Below are 23,205 nucleotides of genomic sequence, written 5' to 3' on the forward strand. Positions count from 1 at the left end.
CTCATTTCCACTGGCGAGGAAAACGGACGAGTGCAATCCGATAAAAAATCGGATTGCACTCGGACCAATGTTATTCAATAGGTGTCTTTTCATTTGCGATTTTTTTCTCAGCCGAAATCGGACTGAGAAAAAAATCGCAGCATGCTGCGATTTGCTGCGAGTCTCGGACGAGACTCGCCAATGCAAGTGAATGGGTGCGAGAAAAAAAACGGACGGAATACGGACCATCCGTATTCCGTCCGTTTTTTACGGATACATCACCATTCTGTGGCCTAGAACACTGTCCATGGTCCTGTAAATGACTGTAGAAAAATAGTTGCAGAGAAATAAAACGGATTGCATACGGATGTCATACGGATGTAAAACGGATGGTGCGATTAAAAATCGCATTGCACTCGCATTACACTCGCATGACAATCGCATACGCTACATCCCTTTTTTCGGTCCAGATTACGGACCGATTTGTCTCTCGCCAGTGGAAATGAGCCCTAAGTCTGAACATACCCTTTACCTTAGTGAGACCCAGGTGCTGATCCGATAACAGCCTTCATCCAATTGAGTATGCTCTGATATCAATGCAGCTGAAGGCATGGAAATAGACTGGAGAAAAGTCAGGGCTTGGAAGCCATTAACTTGCATTTATTTATTTACAGCAATAAAAACAAATCTCCTAATAAAATTATATATATATATATATATATATATATATATATATATATATATATATATATATATATATATATATATATATAAATAAAAGTTTACTTACTCTTAAAGGATGTGTACCCACAACGAGTTTTTGACACCTGGTGTTTTTGGTGCATCAAAAACGCTGCGTCTTACTGTTCCAGACAAGTGGATGGGAGTTATAGAAATCTCCTGCCCACTGGGCTTCTTTTTAACGCAGCATAAATTGACCTGCGGTGCGGGTTTCAAATTTGCAGCATGTCAATTTATCTTGCGAGTACACTGAGTTTTCTGTGTGCATTTTCCCCATAGACTTGCATTAAATGTGAAAAATCCACAGGTAAAAAACGCAAATGTACTTTTAGGCTACGTTCACATTAGCGTTCTGCGCCGCATCGTCGGGCGCTGCAGCGTCGCCGCATGCGTCATGTGACGCATGCGTCCATTTTTGCATGGTTTTGGGCGCAGAAAAAACTGCAACTTGCTGCGTCCTCTGCGCCCTGACGCATGCACCACAGTGACGCATGAGTCACAAAACGCAAGTGCAACGCATGTCCATGCGCCCCCATGTTAAATATAGGGGCGCATGACGCATGCGGCGACGCTGCAGTGCCCGACGCTGCGGCGCAGAACGCTAATGTGAACGTAGCCTAAGTGCATTTCTGCAGTGGAAAAGCATTAAAAATACACGGAATCCGCACATGAGTGAATCAAATATTTGTCAAAGCCAACTACTAGGACGTATCAAGAAAAGCAAAGCAATGTTAATTATAACATGACACACTAGCAAGAGACAGAGAGCGCAGTGTCAAAAATGCAACAAAAAACGCACTCAAAACGCAATTAAAAAATACAAGTAGTTTAATTTTCTTAAGGAGTAACTGTCGTTTTGATTTTTGTCATAAAGCTTATCAGAGAAATCTCTGCAAAAGTCGATCGGTCATTAACAAAATTCTCAATTCTGAGATAAAATCTTTTGCTCTGCTGTTGTATTCGCTGCTCTGCTTTCAGTAATATTTTATAACCTCAGCTGCAGATTTTCCTTATATTTATGAAGGTATCGGTGCTTTTTTTACTGGAGAATGATAAAATCAGAAACAAGTTTTTGACTTTACATTAATGTTAATGTTGTGGGGTATACATATAACGCTTTTATATCACAGCAGTGCAGGGAGATCAGTGTATATTGCCCATACTACTGTGCTCATCAGACTGGAGCAACCTGTGTGATCAGTCCTCCTCCTCCCCTGGATCTCCTTCCTCCTCCTCCCCTGGATCCTCCTCCTCCCCCAGGTCTTACTCATGCTGGGAATTTCCTCCACCTTCCCTTATGTAAATGACACAGTGGCAGGGCCCATTTCCTCCTCTCACACCTTCTCTGTGCCTATAAAAGCCCAGGAGCTGCAGTTCTCCCTTATTATCCGGACTCTTCTGCTCCTGATCTCCCTGAGGTCTCCATTCACCTGGATTCACCATGAGCAAGCAGGTGGCCGTGATCCTCTGTGGCTGTGGGGTGTATGATGGCAGTGAGGTCCACGAGTCCTCTGCAGTGTTTGTCCATCTGAGCAGAGATGGGGCACAGGTAAGGTGGAGGAGGGGTGAAGCCTTATGTGGGGGTCACATGCAAAACGCAGATTCTTAGCAAATACTGAGCTTTGTTACAGTTTTTTCTGGTGATGTAACTTTACACAACAGTCAGAGGAAAGTCTCTATGGTTACATGTCCAAACTTCTCCAAATCTTACAGGAGAAGCCATGTGCTAACACTCAGTGAGGGCAGGAAGAGGCTTCCATTGTATCTAATGAATGTGGCTTCTTCTAGATGAACAGCAGTAAATGTGATATACACTGAATCTAATGTTATAGCACTGTCCCAGCATGTTCTTGTTTTTCGCCATCTGTTAGCTATTAGTAATATATGTACAGTGCATTCATAAGATAAAATACCATTTGCCGTCTTCTGCCGTTTCCAGCGCTGGTTCGTTCCTCTCCTGGATCAAATGACCACAGCTGTGACTATCCGGCTCACACCACATCTTCACTGTGGACCAGAAGCCACTTTCTCCGTGTAAGGTTATGAGGCTCTCATAGACTTACATTACCAGATGAACTAACGGTCTGCTGTGTGTGTGTGTGTGTGTGTGTGTGTGTGTGAGCCGGCGAGGAAGAGCTGCAGTCACATGATGCAGGAGAGGGCGCGGAGCAGCGCTGGGAACCGCAGAAGACGCAGACTAGTAAGTATGTAAGACTACTTTCACACTAGCGTCATTTTGCAATGCGTCGTTTAGGAGAAAAAAAACGCATCCTGCAAAGTTGTCTGCTGGATGCATTTTTTTTCCCCCATAGACTTACATTAGCGACGTATGGCCACACGTCGCATCCGTCATGTGACAGATGCGTTGTGTTTTGGCGGAACGTCGGCACAAAAAAAACGTCCCATGTAACTTTTTTTTTTTTGTGCATCGAGTCCGCCATTTTCGACCGCTCATGCTTGGCAGAAACTCCGCCCCCTCCTCCCCGGTACTCACAATGGGCAGCGGATGCGTTGTAAAACTGCATCTGCTGCCCACGTTGTGCTACTTTAACACACTGTCCGTCGGACCGACGTTTTGTGACGGCCCATACCGAAGGACTAGTGTGAAAGTAGTCTTACGTGCTGTACATATGGTAGTGATGGCTGACTCATAGTGAAGTTAAAAAAACAAACAAAACAAAAAAAAAACGGTAGACCAGGACTTAATATTATTGATTCATAGTGCCATTAATTCCACTGCATGTTACAAACATCGTCATCGTCCCCATTGGGACTCAGTCTTCATTCCCTATCAGTTTGCCTTTGCCGTATGGGAGAAGATTTGAGGAAACCCACCCAAACACATGGAGAACATACAAACTCCTTGCAGATGTCCTTTTAACATCAATTTACTTTTACATTAGTAGTTCTATTTACCCTCATATAAATATTACAACTTGATAATTCCTTTTAATAGATCTGTTCCTTAAACGGACACTAGACTTAGAAGTATATTTAACAGAAACACAAATGGCATTGCTCCTCGTGTAAAGGTACCTTCACACTAAGCGACGCTGCAGCGATATCGACAACGATGCCGATCGCTGCAGCGTCGCTGTTTGGTCGCTGGAGAGCTGTCACACAGACAGCTCTCCAGCGACCAACGATGCCGAAGTCCCCGGGTAACCAGGGTAAACATCGGGTTGCTAAGCGCAGGGCCGCGCTTAGTAACCCAATGTTTACCCTGGTTACCAGTGATAAATGTAAAAAAACAAACCCTACATAGTCACCGCTGTGCTTTGCTTTACGGCCGGCACTGACACAGTCAGTGCAGGAAGCTCTGAGCAGCAGCGCGGACGCCGGGGGACGTGACAGACATCAGAAGGTGAGTATGTACTGTTTTTTTTTTTTTTTTTTTTACTTTTACAATGGTAACCAGGGTAAATATCGGGTTACTAAGCGCGGCCCTGCGCTTAGTAACCCAATATTTACCCTGGTTACCATTGTAAAACATCGCTGGCATCGTTGCTTTTGCTGTCAAACACAACGATACACGCCGATCTGACGACCAAATAAAGTTCTGAACTTTCAGCCACGACCAGCGATATCACAGCAGGATCCAGATCGCTGCTGCGTGTCAAACACAACGATATCGCTATCCAGGACGCTGCAACGTCACGGATCGCTATCGTTGTAAAGTCGCTTAGTGTGAAGGTACCTTAAGGCTTATTTCCCTCTTCAAACAATATAACTGTAGGGAAGGTTTTCCTCTTAATGTCATGTTAAAGAATACCTTATCAATATAATAATGTGCCATCACTGAGGAATAAACCTAAGCGTTCTTGAAAACTTGCGTCGGCGAGGCACTCTACTAGTCAATAAAAAATGGTCATACGAGTACAGGTTTTGTCTAATAGGGTTCTACGCGATTTCCTAAAATGCGATATATCCCTTAAATATGTTGCTTTCTAACCAATGGCAGCTTTATTGTTTGGCTCACTGAGGTCTCGTTCTCCCATTTCCCACAGTATGTTGCATTTGCGCCAAACATAGACCAGATGCACGTGGTGGACCATGTAAAAGGCCAACCCTCCGAGGAGAAACGGAATGTGCTAACAGAGAGCGCTCGCATTGCAAGAGGAAACGTGAAAGATCTTAAGGATCTAAAAGTCAGTGAATTTGATGCAATCATCATACCAGGTACTGTATGGTATCATCCTAACCATGGTAAGAAGAATACGTTGTATACTTCAGAGACCTCTTACACTTTTTTTTTTTTTTTTTTTCCTCTTCTCTTTACCAGGAGGTTTTGGAGTTGCTAAAAATCTTTCTACTTGGGCGACTCAAGGGAAGGACTGCTCAGTGATAAAACCCATTGAAGACGCTATAAGAGGATTTCATGATGCCAAGAAGCCCATTGGCTTGTGTTGTATCTCACCCGTATTAGCTGCCAAAATTCTACCAGGATGTGAAGTCACAGTTGGGTCGGATAAAGAGTGTGACAAGTCAGTGACTCTACCAAATGTTTATCTATCCTTCTACCTACTGATTATTTATCCATGATTTTTCCCATGTTAAAACCCTGTTAACCAGCTTCAACAATCCCTTTAAGCTGGGGGGGCGAATTATATGCAGGAAATGTCATTGGGGGAAAAACACAAACTAACATTAATTACCTGCTACATGGATCTACAGCATCTCACTCCAGGAAAAATAAATAAAGATCAGTGGGAAAGCCTGAGCATCAGTGCTAGGGTAGGGAGGGATTAAAGTTGGGGTGTGTATGTATAATAATAATAATAATTTTTATTTATATAGCGCCAACATATTCCGCAGCGCTTTACAACTTATAGAGGGGGCTTGTATAGACATAACAGCATAACAGAAATCACAGTTCAAAACAGATACCAGGAGGAATGAGGGCCCTGCTCGCAAGCTTACAAACTGAGGAAAAGGGGGGGGGGGGGGGACACGAGAGGTGGATGGTAACAATTGCTTTAGTTATTTGTACAGGGGGTGGTGAGAAGGATCTTTATTTTAAACACAAAAAAAAAAAAGATTTTTCATTCCTTCTCTCCAGCGAACACTGCTGGAGAGAAGAAATGAATGGTGGCTTCAGCACCACGCTGGGGGGACAGCGCTTACTGTAGCGCTGTCTCCTGCACGGCACACGGACAGCATCCGTGTGCGGTACGTGTTTTACACGGACCCATTGACTTTAATGGGTCCGTGCTCTCCCATGAACATTGACATGTCTCTGTGTTTTGCACGCGGACACACGATCCGTGAAAACACGCTGACATGTGCAGAGACACATTGATTTTAATGTGTCTACGTGAGTCAGTGTCTCCGGTATGTGAGAAAACTGTCACCACACGTACCGGAGCCACTGACGTGTGAAACAGGCCTAAGAGAATAGACACTGCTGAAAGCCATCAACTGTGGCCAGTAATCTAGGCAATAAGCAGAAAATCTATATTTCAATCAATATATAATCAACTAAATATGATTTCTGTAGTGGGCTAGAATCTGTTGAAAAAGGTAATATGAATAGCATAAGGACTTGCTAAGGTCAGAAAATTGAGTGACAATAAATATATATAATTTATAATTTTTTATTTTTTGGACTGCCAATTAGCTTCTCCTGGAGATCAGCCACTGCCAGACATTTTACTCTGTGGCTTTTCTCATGGAGGACACAACAGAGTGTCTGTCCTATAAACAATAGGCTGAAGCATGATACGCCCATCTACTATGCATGGTCAGCTCTAGTTACATGAATTGTTGTCGCCTTGGTTTTGTCACTGATGTAACTTGCTGACCTCTGTCTATTCTGCAGGTGGCCATATGCAGGAACGGCAGGAGCCATTGAACAGCTGGGCTGTAAACATGTCAACAAACAGGTCAACGAAGTCCACATAGATGCGAAGAATAAGCTGGTCACAACGTGCGCCTTCATGAGTAACAGCCCGCTACACGAGATATTTGATGGCATTGGGGAAATGGTTAAAGCCGTGCTCAAGCTGAGTTAAATGAGAAAATTAAACATTCAGGGAATAATTGGAGGAACATTGAACCCAATATTTATTTGTTTACAGAAATAAAGAATCTTTGAAATAGACCTGACTGGTGATTACAATATTTTTCATTTCAAATTGTAATTTATGGATTAAACGGATTAATACAGAAAATAATATCAGGATATTAAACACTGAACTAAGCAGCACACTCTAATCCAAAGCTGCGTTTGTCACATGGCCACACCGAGAGCTTGTGCTGCCTCTGAAAAATGTTGTGCTTACACCTTGTATTAGTGTTTCGGGCTAAAAACACTGACCATACAGGTTAGATAACTGCTGGACAAATGCCAGTTAGGCCAATGACTAGGGGTGTTGTTGTATTGAAGGGTGGTAAAGGCCCATGCAGAGGGGGTGGGTGCCTGCCAATACCAGCCCCTATTTCAGCTGGATGTGCATTCTGACATGTATTCAGCTGAAATGTATTGCGGCACAGAGACCTGCTGGCTCCCTGCACTGCATTACACGCCGCCGGCCAATCAGTGGCTGACAGCTGACATCAGCATGCCTGTCAAGGGTAGTGCATGGCAGTGATATCATGCGCCACTCATGGGGTGCACACTGGAGACATGCTGGGCTCTGCGCTATGGAAGATGATGTCATGGGAGTGGAGAAAGCTAAGAAAAATTGTTTTAAATATATATATATATATATAATTTTTTTTTTTTTCTTTGTTACATGACCGTGGGTCGCTGATGGGTTGGCATGACAACCAGGGGTCTGCAGCAGACAAACTGTGGTTGTCATTGTTGGATTGTTATGAGTGCTGCCCAGCTGTTGGCTCTCATAGCAAATGAGCATATCTGCTACATAGAGCAGGGATGAAGCACAAGCAATTGGATGATCGAAGCTTCTTGTATCCCATGGGGACTATAGAAGCAAGTGTTAACAAATATATGTTTTGGTATCACCCGATCTATCGATATAAAAAAACAAATTAACCTGATCGGTAAATGGCTTGATGAGAAAAAAATTCAAAATGACAGAATTATGTAAATTTATTTTTTTTCCACCACTTAGATAAGAACCTAGATATTATTGGTGTCTATGAACTCGTAATGACCTGGAGGAGAATAATAATGGCAGGTCAGTTTTTGCATTTAGTGAACACAATAAACAAAACAATTGCACTTTTTTTTTTGCAACTTCACCACACTTTGAAATTTATTTATTTTTCCTATTTTCCAGTACATATGTTACAACCAATGGTGTCGTTCAAAAGTACAACTTGTCCTGCAAAAAACAAGCCCTCACATATGCCATTTTGACCAAAAAATAAAAAAGTTGCCTTTAGGAAGGAGAGCAAAAAATGTCCCAGGAGTTAAAATTACACATTTTCTCTTTATTTTGCAGGGGAAAAAAAGTGTATATATATTTTTTTCATCTTTTGCATTTAAAAATTTATGAAAAGGAAAATGGGCCGATGCAAAAATTTAGAGATTTGTGTGCTCAGATAACTTTATTTTGACATAAACCAACATGTTTAGGACATCAACTATTGCCCAATACGGGAAGGATGTCCGAAAAATTTCTGGACAACAGGACCACTCCCATTTATAAATTAAACCTCTAGAGACCACCGGAGTATAACGCCCCCAAAATATCTTTCAATATACACATAATAGTAAAAAAATATATAACTTTATTGGAAAATACAAAACACCGTAAAAAGTCAGTAGAATGATGGATAGTTGGTGATGACACAATAAATGAACACAGCGGTATCATAAAAATCAATATTAGCACTTAGTAGCAACAGAGGCTTTGATTCATGAAATGCATGGCCAAAATGTAGAAGTCTAAATTACATATCATACATAAAAGTCTGACTGACAATCATAGGTCCCCACCGTTACCCCAGTTAAGTACAAAGTATCAAATTGCCGGGTGACTCCATGTGTTGCCGCTGGAATAAAGTGCCAAATGCTCAGAGCATATGTGGGAATGATGCCTCCTAAGTCCGTGACCCCGACGCACGTTTCGCAATATTTCGCTCCCTCGGGAGGCTTGTGTGGGTTGCTGAGTCGGGGGGGGGGGGGGTCTCTTATCAGGCTCCAACAGCTGATGGTAATTGGCGTCGCTCCATGGAGCGCATGAGGGGCGGATCATGGACCGCACCACGTCACTTCCAGCAGTCCCAGTGCTGAGGGGAATAAGGAGAAAATCTCTCCGTGATGTCAGTGATCCTATCAGTGCTGATTGGATGCCATCGGGGGCGTGTGCATAATCCAAGCGCACCGCGGCCGCCATTTTACTTACTGGCTGCAGACTGGGCAAAGATACCGTAAGTATCCAGCCAAAAAACGGGGCAGATCTACCCTCCAATTGCCCTGCACCAAGCGGACAGAGCAGGACAAAGTCTAAACAAACAATCTATAGAAATACAGGGACAGCTTAATAAATTATAATATAAAGAAGATTCTTCACAATGTTAATCTGCAATCACGCACTTGTACTGGTGGCTGTAGAGAAGCCCAGATACAGTCCTGAGTACATTGTGTTAGATTAGCCATAGAGTCCCTTCAAACGAAGATACATCAGCAAAAGTCCAATACATATATACTGAAGATAAAAAATGGTTAAAATAAACAGCAACCAATATTAAAAGCAAGGGAGACCATAAAAAGGAAAAGAACAAAAAGAAAAACAACACTGAATTAGCAAAGAATGAAGGAACCAGAGAAAGGCAAATGCTTCAAAAAAGGTGCCCAGCAGTTGTCATAAGAAGGGTACGAAGGAGAGTTTCTCATTTAACCCATGAGGCGACATGGTACCCAGGGAGACTATCCAGCGGCATTCCATGTGAGCCAATACTTTCTTGAGGTCGCCACCCCTGATACCCATGTGTACCCTGTCAATACCACGGACATTAAGTGCCCGCGGATCACAATTGTGGCACAGCTTGAAATGCCGTTGGATGGTCTTTAATTCAGAAATGTCAGTGACATCCCTAGCCGCCCTAATGTCCCTCACGTGCTCCCTAACTCTGATACGGAGCTCACGGGAGGTGAGACCAACATAGATTAAGTTACATGTACATACAGCATAATAAACCACATAACTGGTGCTGCATGACACGTAACATGTAATACAGTAGTCCCTACCTCCATCTGCTGATGTGAAAGTGGTAGCTCTAACGATGTTGTTACAGGCTACACACGACCCGCAAGGGTAACACCCCCACCTTTGAGGACCTGCTCCAAAAGGATTTGGCGGTCTTGCAACATAGTGGCTTCTGACTAATTGGTCATTAAGGTTACAACCTCTCCTTGCAGTCAGGAGTGGTCTGTCAGGCAAAATCTGTTTAAGGGTTCTATCAGTTTGTAAAACAGACCAATGTTTATCCATAATTTGCCTAATCTTCTCCCATTGGTTATTATATGTTAAGATACACCTAAGCGGTGGATCGCCACAGTCAATGTGGTTGGTTTTAGTGTGGAGCTGGTGGCGAGGGGTTCCCTTGGCCCGAGAGTAACCTTTTATAATGGTCCTTATACTGTACCCTCGATCCTGGAACCGTTGTTTGAGGTCCCGGGCCTGGTTCTCAAAGACAACATCCGTGGAGCAAATCCGTTTCATCCTCAGAAATTGACCAGTAGGAACAGCACGAATGGTCAACGATGTATGTGCGGATGTGGCATGAAGTAGTGAATTAACTGATGTTTTCTAACGGAAAACATCAGTATGAATAGTACCATCCGCACATGACATAATTTTTATGTCCAACAAATCAATTACATTTGTAGCTATTTTATATCTCAATTTGATGTTACGATTAGAGTTGAGCGACTTTTACGTTTTTTAGGATCGAGTCGGATTTCGCGAAACCCGACTTTCTCAAAAGTCGGGTCGGGTGAAATCGGCCAATTATTGCGAAAAGTCGGGGGCTGACTGAAACACGAAACCCAATGCAAGTCAATGGGGAATCAAAGTCAGCAGTGAGTGGAGGACAGGAAAACACCTACAGTGCCCATTTTAATGCCAAAAACATAAATTCTTATTACTTAAGCTTGTCAATCTTAATTTACTTTAGAATAATAGTTACGCATTGAAAACAGGGGGTCATTTGGCTAAAGTTGTAGGGGGGTAGGGCTGGCTCAAGATTTTCTTGGGCCCAGGAAACGCGGAATACGTCACGGCAGAGGAGCAGGGAGAGGTAAGTATTTCAACTTTGCAAGTGCTGTGATCCTGAGCAAGCAGGGGGGGCCCACTAGTTGGCACTGGCACAGGGCCCCTCATAGTACGGCGGTGTGTTTGACGGTGGGCGGCGCCTCCCACTGCCAGAGACACTTTTGCGTACTATGAGTGGCCCTGTGCCAGTGCCAACGAGTATGCCGCCCCACCTGATGAAGGAACCTGCACTTTCATCTGCACCTTCCTCTTTGTCCCCGTGTAACGTGGTATAGTATGTGGGAAGGGGAACCTGACTTTCAGCAGGGTCAGATTCTGGCTGTGTAGAGTGCAAGGGGAATGTAGTGGTCTGGGTCATTGTACCAGCAGACTCATCTAGCAGTGGCTGGGCAATGGGCAGGATGAAGAGGAAACACAGATATAGGCCCAAAATAAAAAAGTAGGCTAAAAGCAGTTCAAAATTGGTAACAGGAGTACACAGGTGGCATAGCTTTGTTCAGTGGAGGACAACTGTAAGGACTGGCGCAGACAGACACAGGTAGTAGGCCTAAAATAAAAAAGTAGGCTAAATGCAGTTCAAAATTGGTAACAGGAGTACACAGGCGGCATAACTTTGTTCAGTGGAGGACAACTGTAAGGACTGGCTGGCACAGTTACTAGGCCCAATTAAGTAAGTAGGCTAAATGCAGTCCAAATTTGTAACAGGAGTACACAGGCGGCATTGCGTTGTTCAGTGGAGGACAACTGTAAGGAGTGGCGCAGACAGACACAGGTAGTAGGCCTAAAATAAAAAAGTAGGCTAAATGCAGTTCAAAATTTGTAACAGGAGTACACAGGCGGCATAGCTTTGTTCAGTGGAGGACAACTGTAAGGACTGGCTGACACAGTTACTAGGCCCAAATAAGTAAGTAGGCAAAATGTCTGCCAAAAAAATGTTCATAAATAGGTGGCATAGCTAGGTACAGGGGTGGGCTCCTCTGCTGAGTAGCAGACAGTGGTAGCTGGCGCAAAGTATTAACTGGTGTAAATGGAGGCCAGGGCCCCTGTATATTTTTACTATCATCTATCATTTCAACAAATTTGTATTGGCAGTGCCATTGAAGGATTTAACTGCACAGACTACACAGTGGTGGAGCAGGGAGAGGTAAGTTTTGCAAGTGGTAGAGCACTGTTCGAGCTGGGGGAACACTCTCTCGTGGGCGGCGGTACTGGCACAGGGCCCCTCATATTACGACGGTGTGTCTGACGTTGGTTGTGCACCACCACCGTCAGAGACACTTCATTGTACTATGAGGCACCCTGTGCCAGTGCCGTCGCCCAAGAGTGGGCACACCCACCTGTCCAGGCAAACGGCACTCGCACGGGTGCTTGCGCCAGGTGGTGACCACGGCCCTGGGGGGGGAGTCAGCCTATTTAGGGAGGTATAAAAATGGCCTATGGTGGACATTCAGCAGCTGCAAATGGAGGAATTGGAGCAGTCAAGGCAAGCTAAGTGTCAGCAGGGGAAGGTGGGGCAAAATAATTTGAAATCCATGATTGGTTCATTTTAATGAAGGTTAGATCATCAACATTTCGGGTAGCCAGACGTGTCCTTTTTTTGGTCAGTATTGAACCAGCAGCACTGAAGACTCTTTCTGCTAGCACACTAGCAGCTGGGCAAACGAGCTCCTGTAATGCATATTCTGCCAATTCAGACCAGGTGTCTATTTTAGGTGCCCAATAATCAAAGGGGAATGACCTGTGAGGGAGAACATCGATAAGGGAGGAAAAATAGTTCGTAACCATACTGGACAAATGCTGTCTCCTGTCACTTTGAATCGATGCAGCAGTACCTGTTGTGTCTGCGGTCATTGCGAAATCACTCCACAACCTGGTCATAAAACCCCTCTGTCCAACGCCACTTCGGATTTGTGCACCTCTAACACCTCTGCCATGTTGCCCCCTACAGCTCGTGTGAGAACCATCACCGCCACTGTGTGCTGGGAATGCCTGAACCAAACGGTCTACAAGAGTTGCTTGTTTGGTAGCCAATATTTGCTCAAGGTTCTCATGTGGCATGATATTTTGTAATTTTCCTTTATATCGTGGATCCAGGAGGCAGGCCAACCAGTAATCGTCATCGGTCATCATTTTCATAATGCGGGGGTCCCTTTTTAGGATACGCAAGGCATACTCAGCCATGTGGGCCAATGTTCCAGGTGTCAATTCACTGCTTGTGCTGGGTTGAGGAGCACTTTCTTGCAAATCAACATCACTTGTGTCCCGCAAAAACCCTGTACCTGACCTTGCAACGCCAGCAGTTTCTATTGCCCCCTGAGAAGCATCCTCCTCCCATAAATATTCATCCCCATCATCCTCCTCCTCCTCCTCTTCGTTTGCCACCTCGTCCAGGAGAGTTCCCTGAGCAGACAATGGCTGACTGTCATCAAGGCTTCCCTCCTCCTCGGCTGCAGACGCCTGCTCCTTAATGTGCGTCAAACTTTGCATCAGCAGACGCATTAGTGGGATGCTCATGCTTATGATGGCGTCGTCTGCACTTACCAGCCGTGTGCATTCCTCAAAACACTGAAGGACTTGACAGAAGTCTTGTAGCTTCGACCACTGCACACCAGACAACTCCATGTCTGCCATCCAACTGCCTGCCCGTGTATGTATATCCTCCCACAAATAAATTACAGCACGCCTCTGTTCGCACAGCCTCTGAAGCATGTGCAGTGTGGAGTTCCACCTTGTTGCAACGTTGATTTTTAGGCGGTGCTGGGGAAGATTCAGCGATCGCTGATGGTTCAGCATACGGCTGGAGAGCACGGGCGACCGGCGGATGTGCGAGCAAAGTCTTCGCACCTTCAGGAGCAGGGCTGGTAACCCCAGATAATTTTTCAGGAAGCACTGCACCACCAGGTTCAAGGTGTGAGCCAGGCAAGGTATGTGTTTCAGTTCTGAAAGGGCTATGGCAGCCATAAAATTCCTTCCGTTATCACTGACTACCTTGCCTGCCTCAAGATGTACACTGCCCAGCCATGACTGAGTTTCTTGCTGCAAGTACTCGGCCAGTACTTCCGCGGTGTGTCTGTTGTCGCCCAAACACTTTATTTCCAACACAGCCTGCTGACGCTTACCACTAGCTGTTCCATAATGGGACACCTCGTGTGCAACACTGGCAGCTGTGGATGGAGTGGTCGTGCGACTGTGCTCTGTGGACGAGCTTTCACTTCTGGAGGAGGAGGAGGAGGAGGGGTGGCGAATGCCTACAGCCAAACTGTTTCCTAGACCGTGGGCTAGGCAGAACTGTCCCACTATGGCTGTCCCCTGTGGACCCTGCATCCACCACATTAACCCAGTGCGCCGTGATGGACACGTAACGTCCCTGGCCATGCCTACTGGTCCATGCATCTGTTGTGAGGTTCACCTTTCTACTGACTGATTGTCTCAGTGCATGGACAATGCTGGTGGAGGGCTGGGATGGCTTTTCTCACAAAAAAAGTGTCGACTGGGTAGGTCATAGCGTGGTACTGCGTAGGCCATCAGGGCTTTGAAAGCTTCGCTTTCAACCAACCGGTAGGGCATCATCTCTAACGAGATTAGTCTAGCAATGTGGGTGTTCAAACCCTGTGTACGCGGATGAGAGGATGAGTACTTCCTTTTCCTAACGAGAGTCTGTTTTAGGGTGAGCTGGACTGGAGAGCTGCATATGGTGGAACTAGCGGGGGTGGTGGTGGACATGGCAGATTGAGAGAGGGTTGGTGATGGTATTCTTGATGTTGGCCTACATACAGTGTTTCCTACCAAGAACCTTGTGATTCCCTGACTGCTTTGGCCTTGCGACGATACCTCCACATTTGCTGCTGGTGGTGTCCTAACTGGTGGGCTTACAGTGAGGGAAGCAATGTAACGTTGCTGACTACCTTCATTCTGAGTGGGTGCATCAACGGTACGGGACGTTTGGTAGTTAGTCCAGGCTTGCAAGTGCATGCTGGTTAAATGTCTACGCATGCACGTTGTATTTAAATTTTGGAGATTCTTCCCTCTGCTAAAGGTCTTTGAGCATTTCTTACAGATAACTTTTGACTGATCATTTGGATCTTGGTTAAAAAATTGCCACACTGCACTCTTCCTACTATGGATAACATTTTCAGGCATTGCACGCTGTGCTACTTTCACCGGATGGCCACGCTGTCCTAAAACTGTTTTTGTTTTTGACAAACGTGTTTGGCCTGATACGGGCCGGCCAGATGACAGCTGTTGCGATGTAGATGGCTGCTGCGGATCATCCTCCTCCGCTTCTGAGCTACTGGCAGCGGCACCCTCTTCCCCCAATGGCTGCCAATCTGGGTCAACAACTGGGTCATCTATCACCTCCTCTTCAATGTAATATCCACCTTCCTCTGTGTCACTGTGTAAGTGCTATAGCGTTCGGGACAGGGCATCATAGTCTCATCAGGGTCAGATTCTGGCTCAGTACACTGCGAGGGCAATGTAGTGATCTGAGTCAATGGAACAGCATAATAATCTAGCTGTGGCTGTGCATCTGTGCACTCCATGTCCGATTCATCTTGTAATGGGCTGTTAACAATTTCCCTTTCTAACCCAGGCACGGTATGTGTAAAGAGCTCCATGGAGTAAACTGTAGTGTCACCTGCCGCATCCATCACTTCTGGTTTGGGTGAAGGACACAAGGAAGCGACTTGTTCCTGACCGGGAGTATCCACTGACAACTCGTTGCTTTTATATTTCAAACTTTCGGAAGAGGAGGCGAAAGAGCTAGAGGCTGAGTCAGCAAGGAAAGCCAAAACTTTTTCCTGCTGCTCCGGCTTTAAAAGCGGTTTTCCTACTCCCAGATAAGGGAGCCTTCGAGGCCTTGTGTAGCCAGACGATGACGCTGGCTCAACACCTCGAGACTTAGGTGCTATTTTGCTTTTCCCACTATCACCAGATGCTCCACCACCACCACCAAAACCACCATCATTACTTTTTGGCAACGACTGCCCACGGCCTCTTCCTCCAGACTTCCTCATTTTTGGGAAAATGTAACCAAAATAACAACCGTTATATGGTACTGTAAAACAAGGTAGAAGGTGTATATAAACTTGTTGAGAATTTAAATCTCAAAAGGCCCAGTGTATTACACTACACAATGTAAGTGGCAGAACGTGGCTGGAAGATATACGACAAACTAACAGAACAGACGTAGATCCACTTAGTGGCAATTTAAATCTCCCTTTTTTGGGGGGAGACTGCACCAAAACTCAGGCCCAGTGTATTACACTGCACAATGTAAGTGGCAGAACGTGGCTGGAAGATATACGACAAACTAACAGAACTGACGTAGATCCACTTAGTGGCAATTTAAATCTCCCTTTTTTTGGGGGGAGACTGCACCAAAATTCAGGCCCAGTGTATTACACTACACAATGTACGTGGCAGAAAGTGGCTGGCTGATATACCACAAACTAACAGGACTCTAGTATATCCACTTTGTGAGAATTTGAATCTCCCTTTTTTTTGGGGGGGAGACTGAACCACAACTCGGGCCCAGTGTATTTTACAACGCAATGTGAGTGGCAGCAAGTGGCTGGCTGATACACAACAAACTAAGAGGACTGAGGTATATCCACATTGTGAAAATTTGAATCTCACTTTTTTGGGGGGGAGACTGAACCACAACTCAGGCCCAGTGTATTTTACAACGCAATGTGAGTGGCAGCAAGTGGCTGGCTGATACACGACAAACTAAGAGGACTGAGGTATATCCACTTTGTGAGAATTTGAATCTCACTTTTTTGGGGGGGAGACTGAACCCAAACTCAGGCCCAGTGTATTTTACAACACAATGTAAGTGGCAGAACGTGGCTGGCTGATATATGACAAACTAACAGAACTGACGTATATCCACTTTGTGACAATTTGAATCTCCCTTTTTTGGGGGGGAGACAGCACCACAACTCAGGCCCAGTGTGTAACACAGCACAATGTAAGTGGCAGAAAGTGGCTGGAAGATATCTGAAAAAATCCAAGGACTGTAGTACAATTTCAATCTCCCTACAATGATCTCAGGACAAGTATGGCAGCAACAAAAAGGACTGCTGCACACAAAAGTGTGGACAAATAAACAAGATAACTGCAGAAAGGAGCAACAGGATTTTTGCTTTTAAAAAAGCAGTTGGTTTGCACAGCAGCGTGCAAACAGCAATGCAGCTATCAGGGAGCCTTATAAGGCAGCCTAATAAGCTACAGAGCTGATGCACAAAGATATACCCTCCTCTGTCCCTGCAAAACAAAGGTGGTGTTGGACAGTGGAAATCGCTACAGCACAAGCGGTTTGGGGGTTAATCTTCCCTCCCTAACTATAGCCCTTCTGCTGACGAAGCTGCAGCAATCACTCCCTATGCTAAGATCGACAGAAGTAAGATGGCAGTCGGCGTGCACACCCCTTTATACCCCCTGTGACGCTGCAGAAAGCAAGCCAATCACTGTCTTGCCCTTCTCTAAGATGGTTGGGACCGAGACCTATGTCATCACGCTGCCCACACTCTGCGTCCTCCTTCATTGGCTGAGAAATGGCGCTGAATGTGTCATACGAAACGCGACTTTGGCGCAAAGATCGCCGACCGCATGGTCGATCCCACACTAGGATCGGGTCGGGTTTCATGAAACCCGACTTTGCCGAAAGTCGGCGATTTTTGAATTTGTCCGATCCGTTTCCCTCAACCCTAGTTAGGATCATTCTGGTTTAGTCCACAGATGAAGTCAAGAAAACCAGACTCGGGACCCTGCCAAATAATGAATACATCGTTGATGTATCGGTACCAGCACTGCGCCTGGGAGGCGGCGCCCGTGCCATCCCCGAAAAGGGAAGAATGGATTCAATGAAATTTCAACAAATTCATGATGCAAACATAACACCATCTGTAAAAGAACTGATGTTGAAAAGAGGATGGCTTCTACAAATGGGTAATTATCCTAAATACATATCAAAATCCACAATAGACGACCTCAAAAGGCACAGGCTGAAAGTTTTACAATGGCCCTCACATTCTCCTAATCTGAACATGTTTGAAAATCTGTAGCTAGACTTCAAAATATCAGTGCATGCAAGACGACCCAGGAATCTCACAGAACTGGAGGAATTTTCCAACAAAGAATGGATGAAAATCCCTCAAATAAAAATAGAAAGACTCTTGTCTGGCTACAAAAAAACATTTATAAGCTGTGATACTTTAAAAAAGGGGTGCTACTAGGTACTAACCATGCAGGGTGCCCACATTTTTACATCCGCTCATTTTTTTTCTTTTGTAATTTTTAAAATGTCACAAATGAAAATGTTTTTGTTTTTTTAGCCTAAAATCCAAAGGAAGTGCGTCATTTTTCACTTTAGCCCTTTTAGAGATCATTCCATCTTCAACTTTCTATACTGTTCACTGTTCGGCCCTTGCCGAAACACCCTTTGTCCTCCAACCCACCAATTCACCTATTTATGAGTAAATTCCCTGCCTAACTGTCCCTGTATAACGTTTGTAAAAATTAGGCTTGAAAAAAGCATTTATATTGTCCCGTTTCCTATGCTAATGAGGGCTTTGACTAGTCAAAGGGGCATTAGTTACCCCTTACTAGTCATCCCTTTTCCATGTTATCATGCCCCTGTGGGCGTGATGACATAATTTGTAAGAGCTGTCGTCTTCACCAACCTCTGCAAATCTCACGCACACACGCCGCACATTTCGGCAGCGTCACTGTGTCTCTGCAGCCAGGTGTACGCTTCCTGGCTTCAGAGGTGTCCACTGCGCATGACAGGAAGCCATCTTCTAAACTTTCGGTCATGCTCAGTGCACCTCTGAACCCCGTGACATCAGGGAAAGAGGGCTGACTGGTCAGAGGCAACTAATGCCCCATCGACTAATCAAAGCCCTCATTAGCATAGGAAACCGGGAGAGTATAAATGATTTTTTAAACCTCATTTTTACAGACAGACTTTATACAGGGCTGGTTAGGCAGGGAATTTTTTCATAAATAAGGAAATGCTGCTGGGTGGGAGAACCTGGGGAACCTGACAGGTTCCCTTTAAGTCCCTCATCTTGGTCCTCTTTATTTAATAATGTGCCCCATCCTGGGCCCTGGCTGTGCCCCCTAGGTCCCCTACCATAATGGATACCTAAGGTCCTGCAATGCCTGAAAATGATGAAAGAGACATTGAATTTGAAGAACTGCTACGTTTCTAATTGGAGGTATTTTCTAATATTATTCTTATTACACCTACTACATATTGGGATAGGGCCTTGGAGATGGGAATACCTCTTTAATGACAAATAATTCTGTCTTGAGACATACTATTACTTAGTAAGGCTGTTTTGTCATGACGGAGTTTACGAATGCTGGGTGATAACCCTTATCGGAGCACCAACGGCAAGAGTTTTTTTTTATGCAAACAAAGTAATAGCTTAAGGATTAATGTTTCACACTTTAGGACCTGGATATTTTCTGTTTGTTTTTTTGTTTTGTTTTGACTTTTGTTTATTGCACACTGGTGTTTTTATTAATACCATTATTGGAGTACCTATGACATTTTGATAATCCTTTTAATTGTATTTTTGGGGTGAAGTGCATCTACTGAAGAATAGTAATTCTGACGTTTTGGGTTTTTTTTCAGCATTTTTTGTGCGGTTTTAACCCCTTCACCCCGAAGCCTGTTTTCACCTAAGTGACAGGGCCAATTTTTACAATTCTGACCACTGTCACTTTATGAGGTCATAACTCTGAAACGCTTCAACGGATCCTGGTAATTCTGATATTGTTTTCTTGTGATATATTGTACTTTATGATAGTGGTAAAACTTCTTCGATATGACTTGCATTTATTTGTGAAAAAAAATGAAATTTATCAAAAATTATGAAAATTTAGCAATTTTCAAATTTTCATTTTTATGCCCTTAAATTAGAGAGTTATATCACATAATATAGTTAATAAACAACATTTCCCACATGTCTGCTTTACATCAGCACAAGTTTGGAAACAAATTTTTTTTTTGTTAGGGAGTTATAAGGGTTAAAAGTTGACCAGCGATTTCTCATTTTTGCAACAAAATTTGTAAAACCATTTTTTTTACGGACCACCTCACACTTGAAGTGACTTTGAGGGGTCTATATGACAGAAAATACCCAAAAGTGACACCATTCTAAAAACTGCACCCCTCAAGGTACTCAAAACCACATTCAAAAATTTTATTAACCCTTCAGGTGTTTCACAGGAATTTTTGGAATGTTTAAACAAAATTGAACATTTAACTTTTTTTTCACAAAATTTTTACTTCAGATCCAATTTGTTTTATCTTACCAAGGGTAACAGGAGAAATTGGACCACAAAAGTCGTTGTACAATTTGTCCTGAGTACGCCGATACCCCACATGTTGGGGTAAACCAATGTTTGGGCACATGGCAGAGCTCGGAAGGGAAGGAGCGCCATTTGACTTTTCAATGCAAGATTTGCTGGAATTGAGATCGGAACCCATGTCGCAATTGGAGAGCCCCTGACGTGCCTAAACAGTGGAAACCCCCACAAGTGACACCATTTTGGAAAGTAGACCCCCTAAGGAACTTATCTAGATGTGTGGTGAGCACTTTGAACCTCCAAGTGCTTCACAGAAGTTTATAATGTAGAGCCGTAAAAAAAAATTCATATTAATTTTCACAAAAAATGATCTTTTCGCCCCAAATTTTTTATTTTCCCAAGGGTAACAGGATAAATTGGACCCCAAAAGTTGTTGTGCAATTTTTCCTGAGTACGCTGATACTTCATATATGGGGATAAACCACTGTTTGAGCGCATGGCAGAGCTCGGAAGGGAAGGAGCGCCGTTTGACTTTTCAATGCAAAATTGGCTGGAATTGAGATCGGAACCCATGTCGCGTTTGGAGAGCCCCTGACGTGCCTAAACAGTAGAAACCGCCCACAAGTGACCCCATTTTGAAAGAAGACCCCATAAGGAACTTATCTAGATGTGTGGTGAGCACTTTTAACCCCCAATTGTTTCACTAAAGTTTAGAATGTAGCGCCGTGAAAATGAAAAAATCTTTTTTTCTTTCCACAAAATGATGTTTTAGCCCCCACATTTTTATTTTCCCAAGGGTAACAGGAGAAATTGGACCACAAAAGTTGTTGTCCAATTTGTGCTGAGTACGCTGATACCCCGTATATGGGGGGAACCACTGTTTGGGCGCACGGCAGAGCTCGGAAGGGTGGGAGCACTGTTTTACTTGTTCAAAGCAGAATTGGCTGGAATTGAGATCGGACGCCATGTCGCGTTTAGAGAGCCCCTGATGTGCCTAAACAGTGGAAACCCCCCAATTCTAACTGAAACCCTAACCCCAACCCTAATTCCAGCCCTAACCCTAGCCCCAACCCCAACCCTAACCCTAGCCCTAACCCTAGCCCTAACCCTAACCCTAATGGGAAAATGGAAATAAATACATTTTTTAAAATTTTATTATTTTTCCCTAACTAAGGGGGTGATGAAGGGGGGTTTGATTTACTTTTATAGCGTTTCTTTTGGTGGATTTTTATGATTGGCAGCCGTCACACACTAAAAGATGCTTTTTATTGGAATAAATAGTTTTTGCATCACCACATTTTGAGAGCTATAATTTAACCATATTTTTGCCCACAGAGTCATGTGAGATCTTGTTTTTTGCGGGACGAGTTGACGTTTTTATTGGTACCATTTTCGGGCACATGACATTTTTTGATCGCTTTTTATTCCGATTTTTGGGATGAGGAATGAACAAAAACCAGCAATTCCTGAAATTCTTTTAGGGGGGCGTTAATAGTGTTCCACGTGTGGTAAAATTGATAAAGCAGCTCTTCAGGTCAGTACGATTACAGCGATACCTCAGTTATGTAATTTTTTTATGTTTTGGCGCTTTTACACAATAAAAACTATTTTATATAAAAAAATAATTGTTTTTGCATCGCTTTATTCTGAGAGCTATAACTTTTTTATTTTTCTGCTGATGATGCTGTATGGTGGCCATCTTGGATCCGGGGACTCCTTCCGGATCACCGGAGCAACGTGATCTCATCGCGTTGCTCCAGTGGGAGAGCGCAGGGAGCCCCCGTCCCTGCGCGATCCCCCTCTATGCCGCTGTCACTACTGACAGCGGCATCAGAGGGGTTAAATGCCCGCGATCGGCGCTAGCGCCGATCGTGGGCATTGCTGCGGGGTGTCAGCTGTCATATACAGCTGACACCCGCACCCGATCACCGCGGCGCTCAGCGCGAGACCGCGGTGATCGGTGCGCCGTACTAGTACTGCTGCTGGCACAAATGCTGTGCCGGCAGCGCAGTACTAGTACGGCGCATGTCGCAAAGGGGTTAAATAAATGTATACTTTTTTATTTCGTACTTTTTTGCATGTAATGATAACAAATATATTTATTTTTCTAATTTCTTTATTTTTTTTAACGAAGAAAGGGAAAGGATTTAAACTAAACTTTTATATATTTTTATAGTTTTAAAGGGAATCTGTCAGCAGGATTGTGCACAGTAACGTACACACAGTGTCAGGTCGGAGCCGTTATACTGATTACAATGATACCTGGTGATGAAATCCATCTTTATTAAGATCATCTTTATTTTCAGTTTTGAGTTAATGATATGCTCGTGCTCCAGGGTGGTCTGTGGGGGTCTTCATGTGGTGCTCTGATTAGCTATTCATAATGGAGACATAGGGATCAGTGACCTGTCAGCAGTCTCCATTATGAATACCTAATCAGAGCACCACATGAAGACCCCCCACAGACCACCCTGGAGCACGGGCATATCATTAACTGAAAACTGAAAATAAAGATTAAACAACAGCCAAAAGATGGATTTCATCAACCAAGGTATCATTGTAATCAGTATAACGGCTCCGACCTGACACTGTCTCTAGGTTACTGTGCACGATCCTGGTGACAGGTTCTCTTTAAATACTTATTTTATTTTTAGTCCCCTATGGGGCTTGAACCTGCGATCATTTGATTGTTTATACTACTGTATATACTGAAGTACAATAGTAGTATTAGTGGAAGAGGAAGCAGCCCAGTGATTTAGCCCAATGCTATAGAGATGAAAGCGGCATGTCCTTTCCCCTGAGGAAGCCACACAGTCTTGTTGCAATACGTGTGGGGTTCACATCCCTCCATTCCCTCTCAGCTTCCATGGCTCCTTCAATGCCGCTTTCATCTCTAGCATTTGGCTAAATCACTGGGCTGCTTCCTCTTCCATGCTACAGGAATTGGCTTGATCTTTTATATATATACCAGACTCAT

General features: G+C 44.2%; 1 protein-coding gene across 1 annotated transcript; it reads left to right on the plus strand.

Annotated features, from left to right (window-relative positions):
- Positions 1-2,106: 2,106 nt before the first annotated feature.
- LOC143805539 (glutamine amidotransferase-like class 1 domain-containing protein 3, mitochondrial) lies at positions 2,107-6,820 on the plus strand. Its single transcript, XM_077285022.1, has 4 exons — positions 2,107-2,269; positions 4,728-4,899; positions 5,003-5,204; positions 6,539-6,820. The coding sequence occupies exons 1-4, from the start codon at positions 2,162-2,164 to the stop codon at positions 6,729-6,731; spliced, it is 675 nt and encodes a 224-aa protein (XP_077141137.1). The 5' UTR covers positions 2,107-2,161; the 3' UTR covers positions 6,732-6,820.
- Positions 6,821-23,205: the final 16,385 nt, after the last annotated feature.

This window comes from Ranitomeya variabilis, chromosome 2 (assembly GCF_051348905.1).
Source record: "Ranitomeya variabilis isolate aRanVar5 chromosome 2, aRanVar5.hap1, whole genome shotgun sequence".
NCBI classification, from domain to species: Eukaryota; Metazoa; Chordata; class Amphibia; order Anura; family Dendrobatidae; genus Ranitomeya; species Ranitomeya variabilis.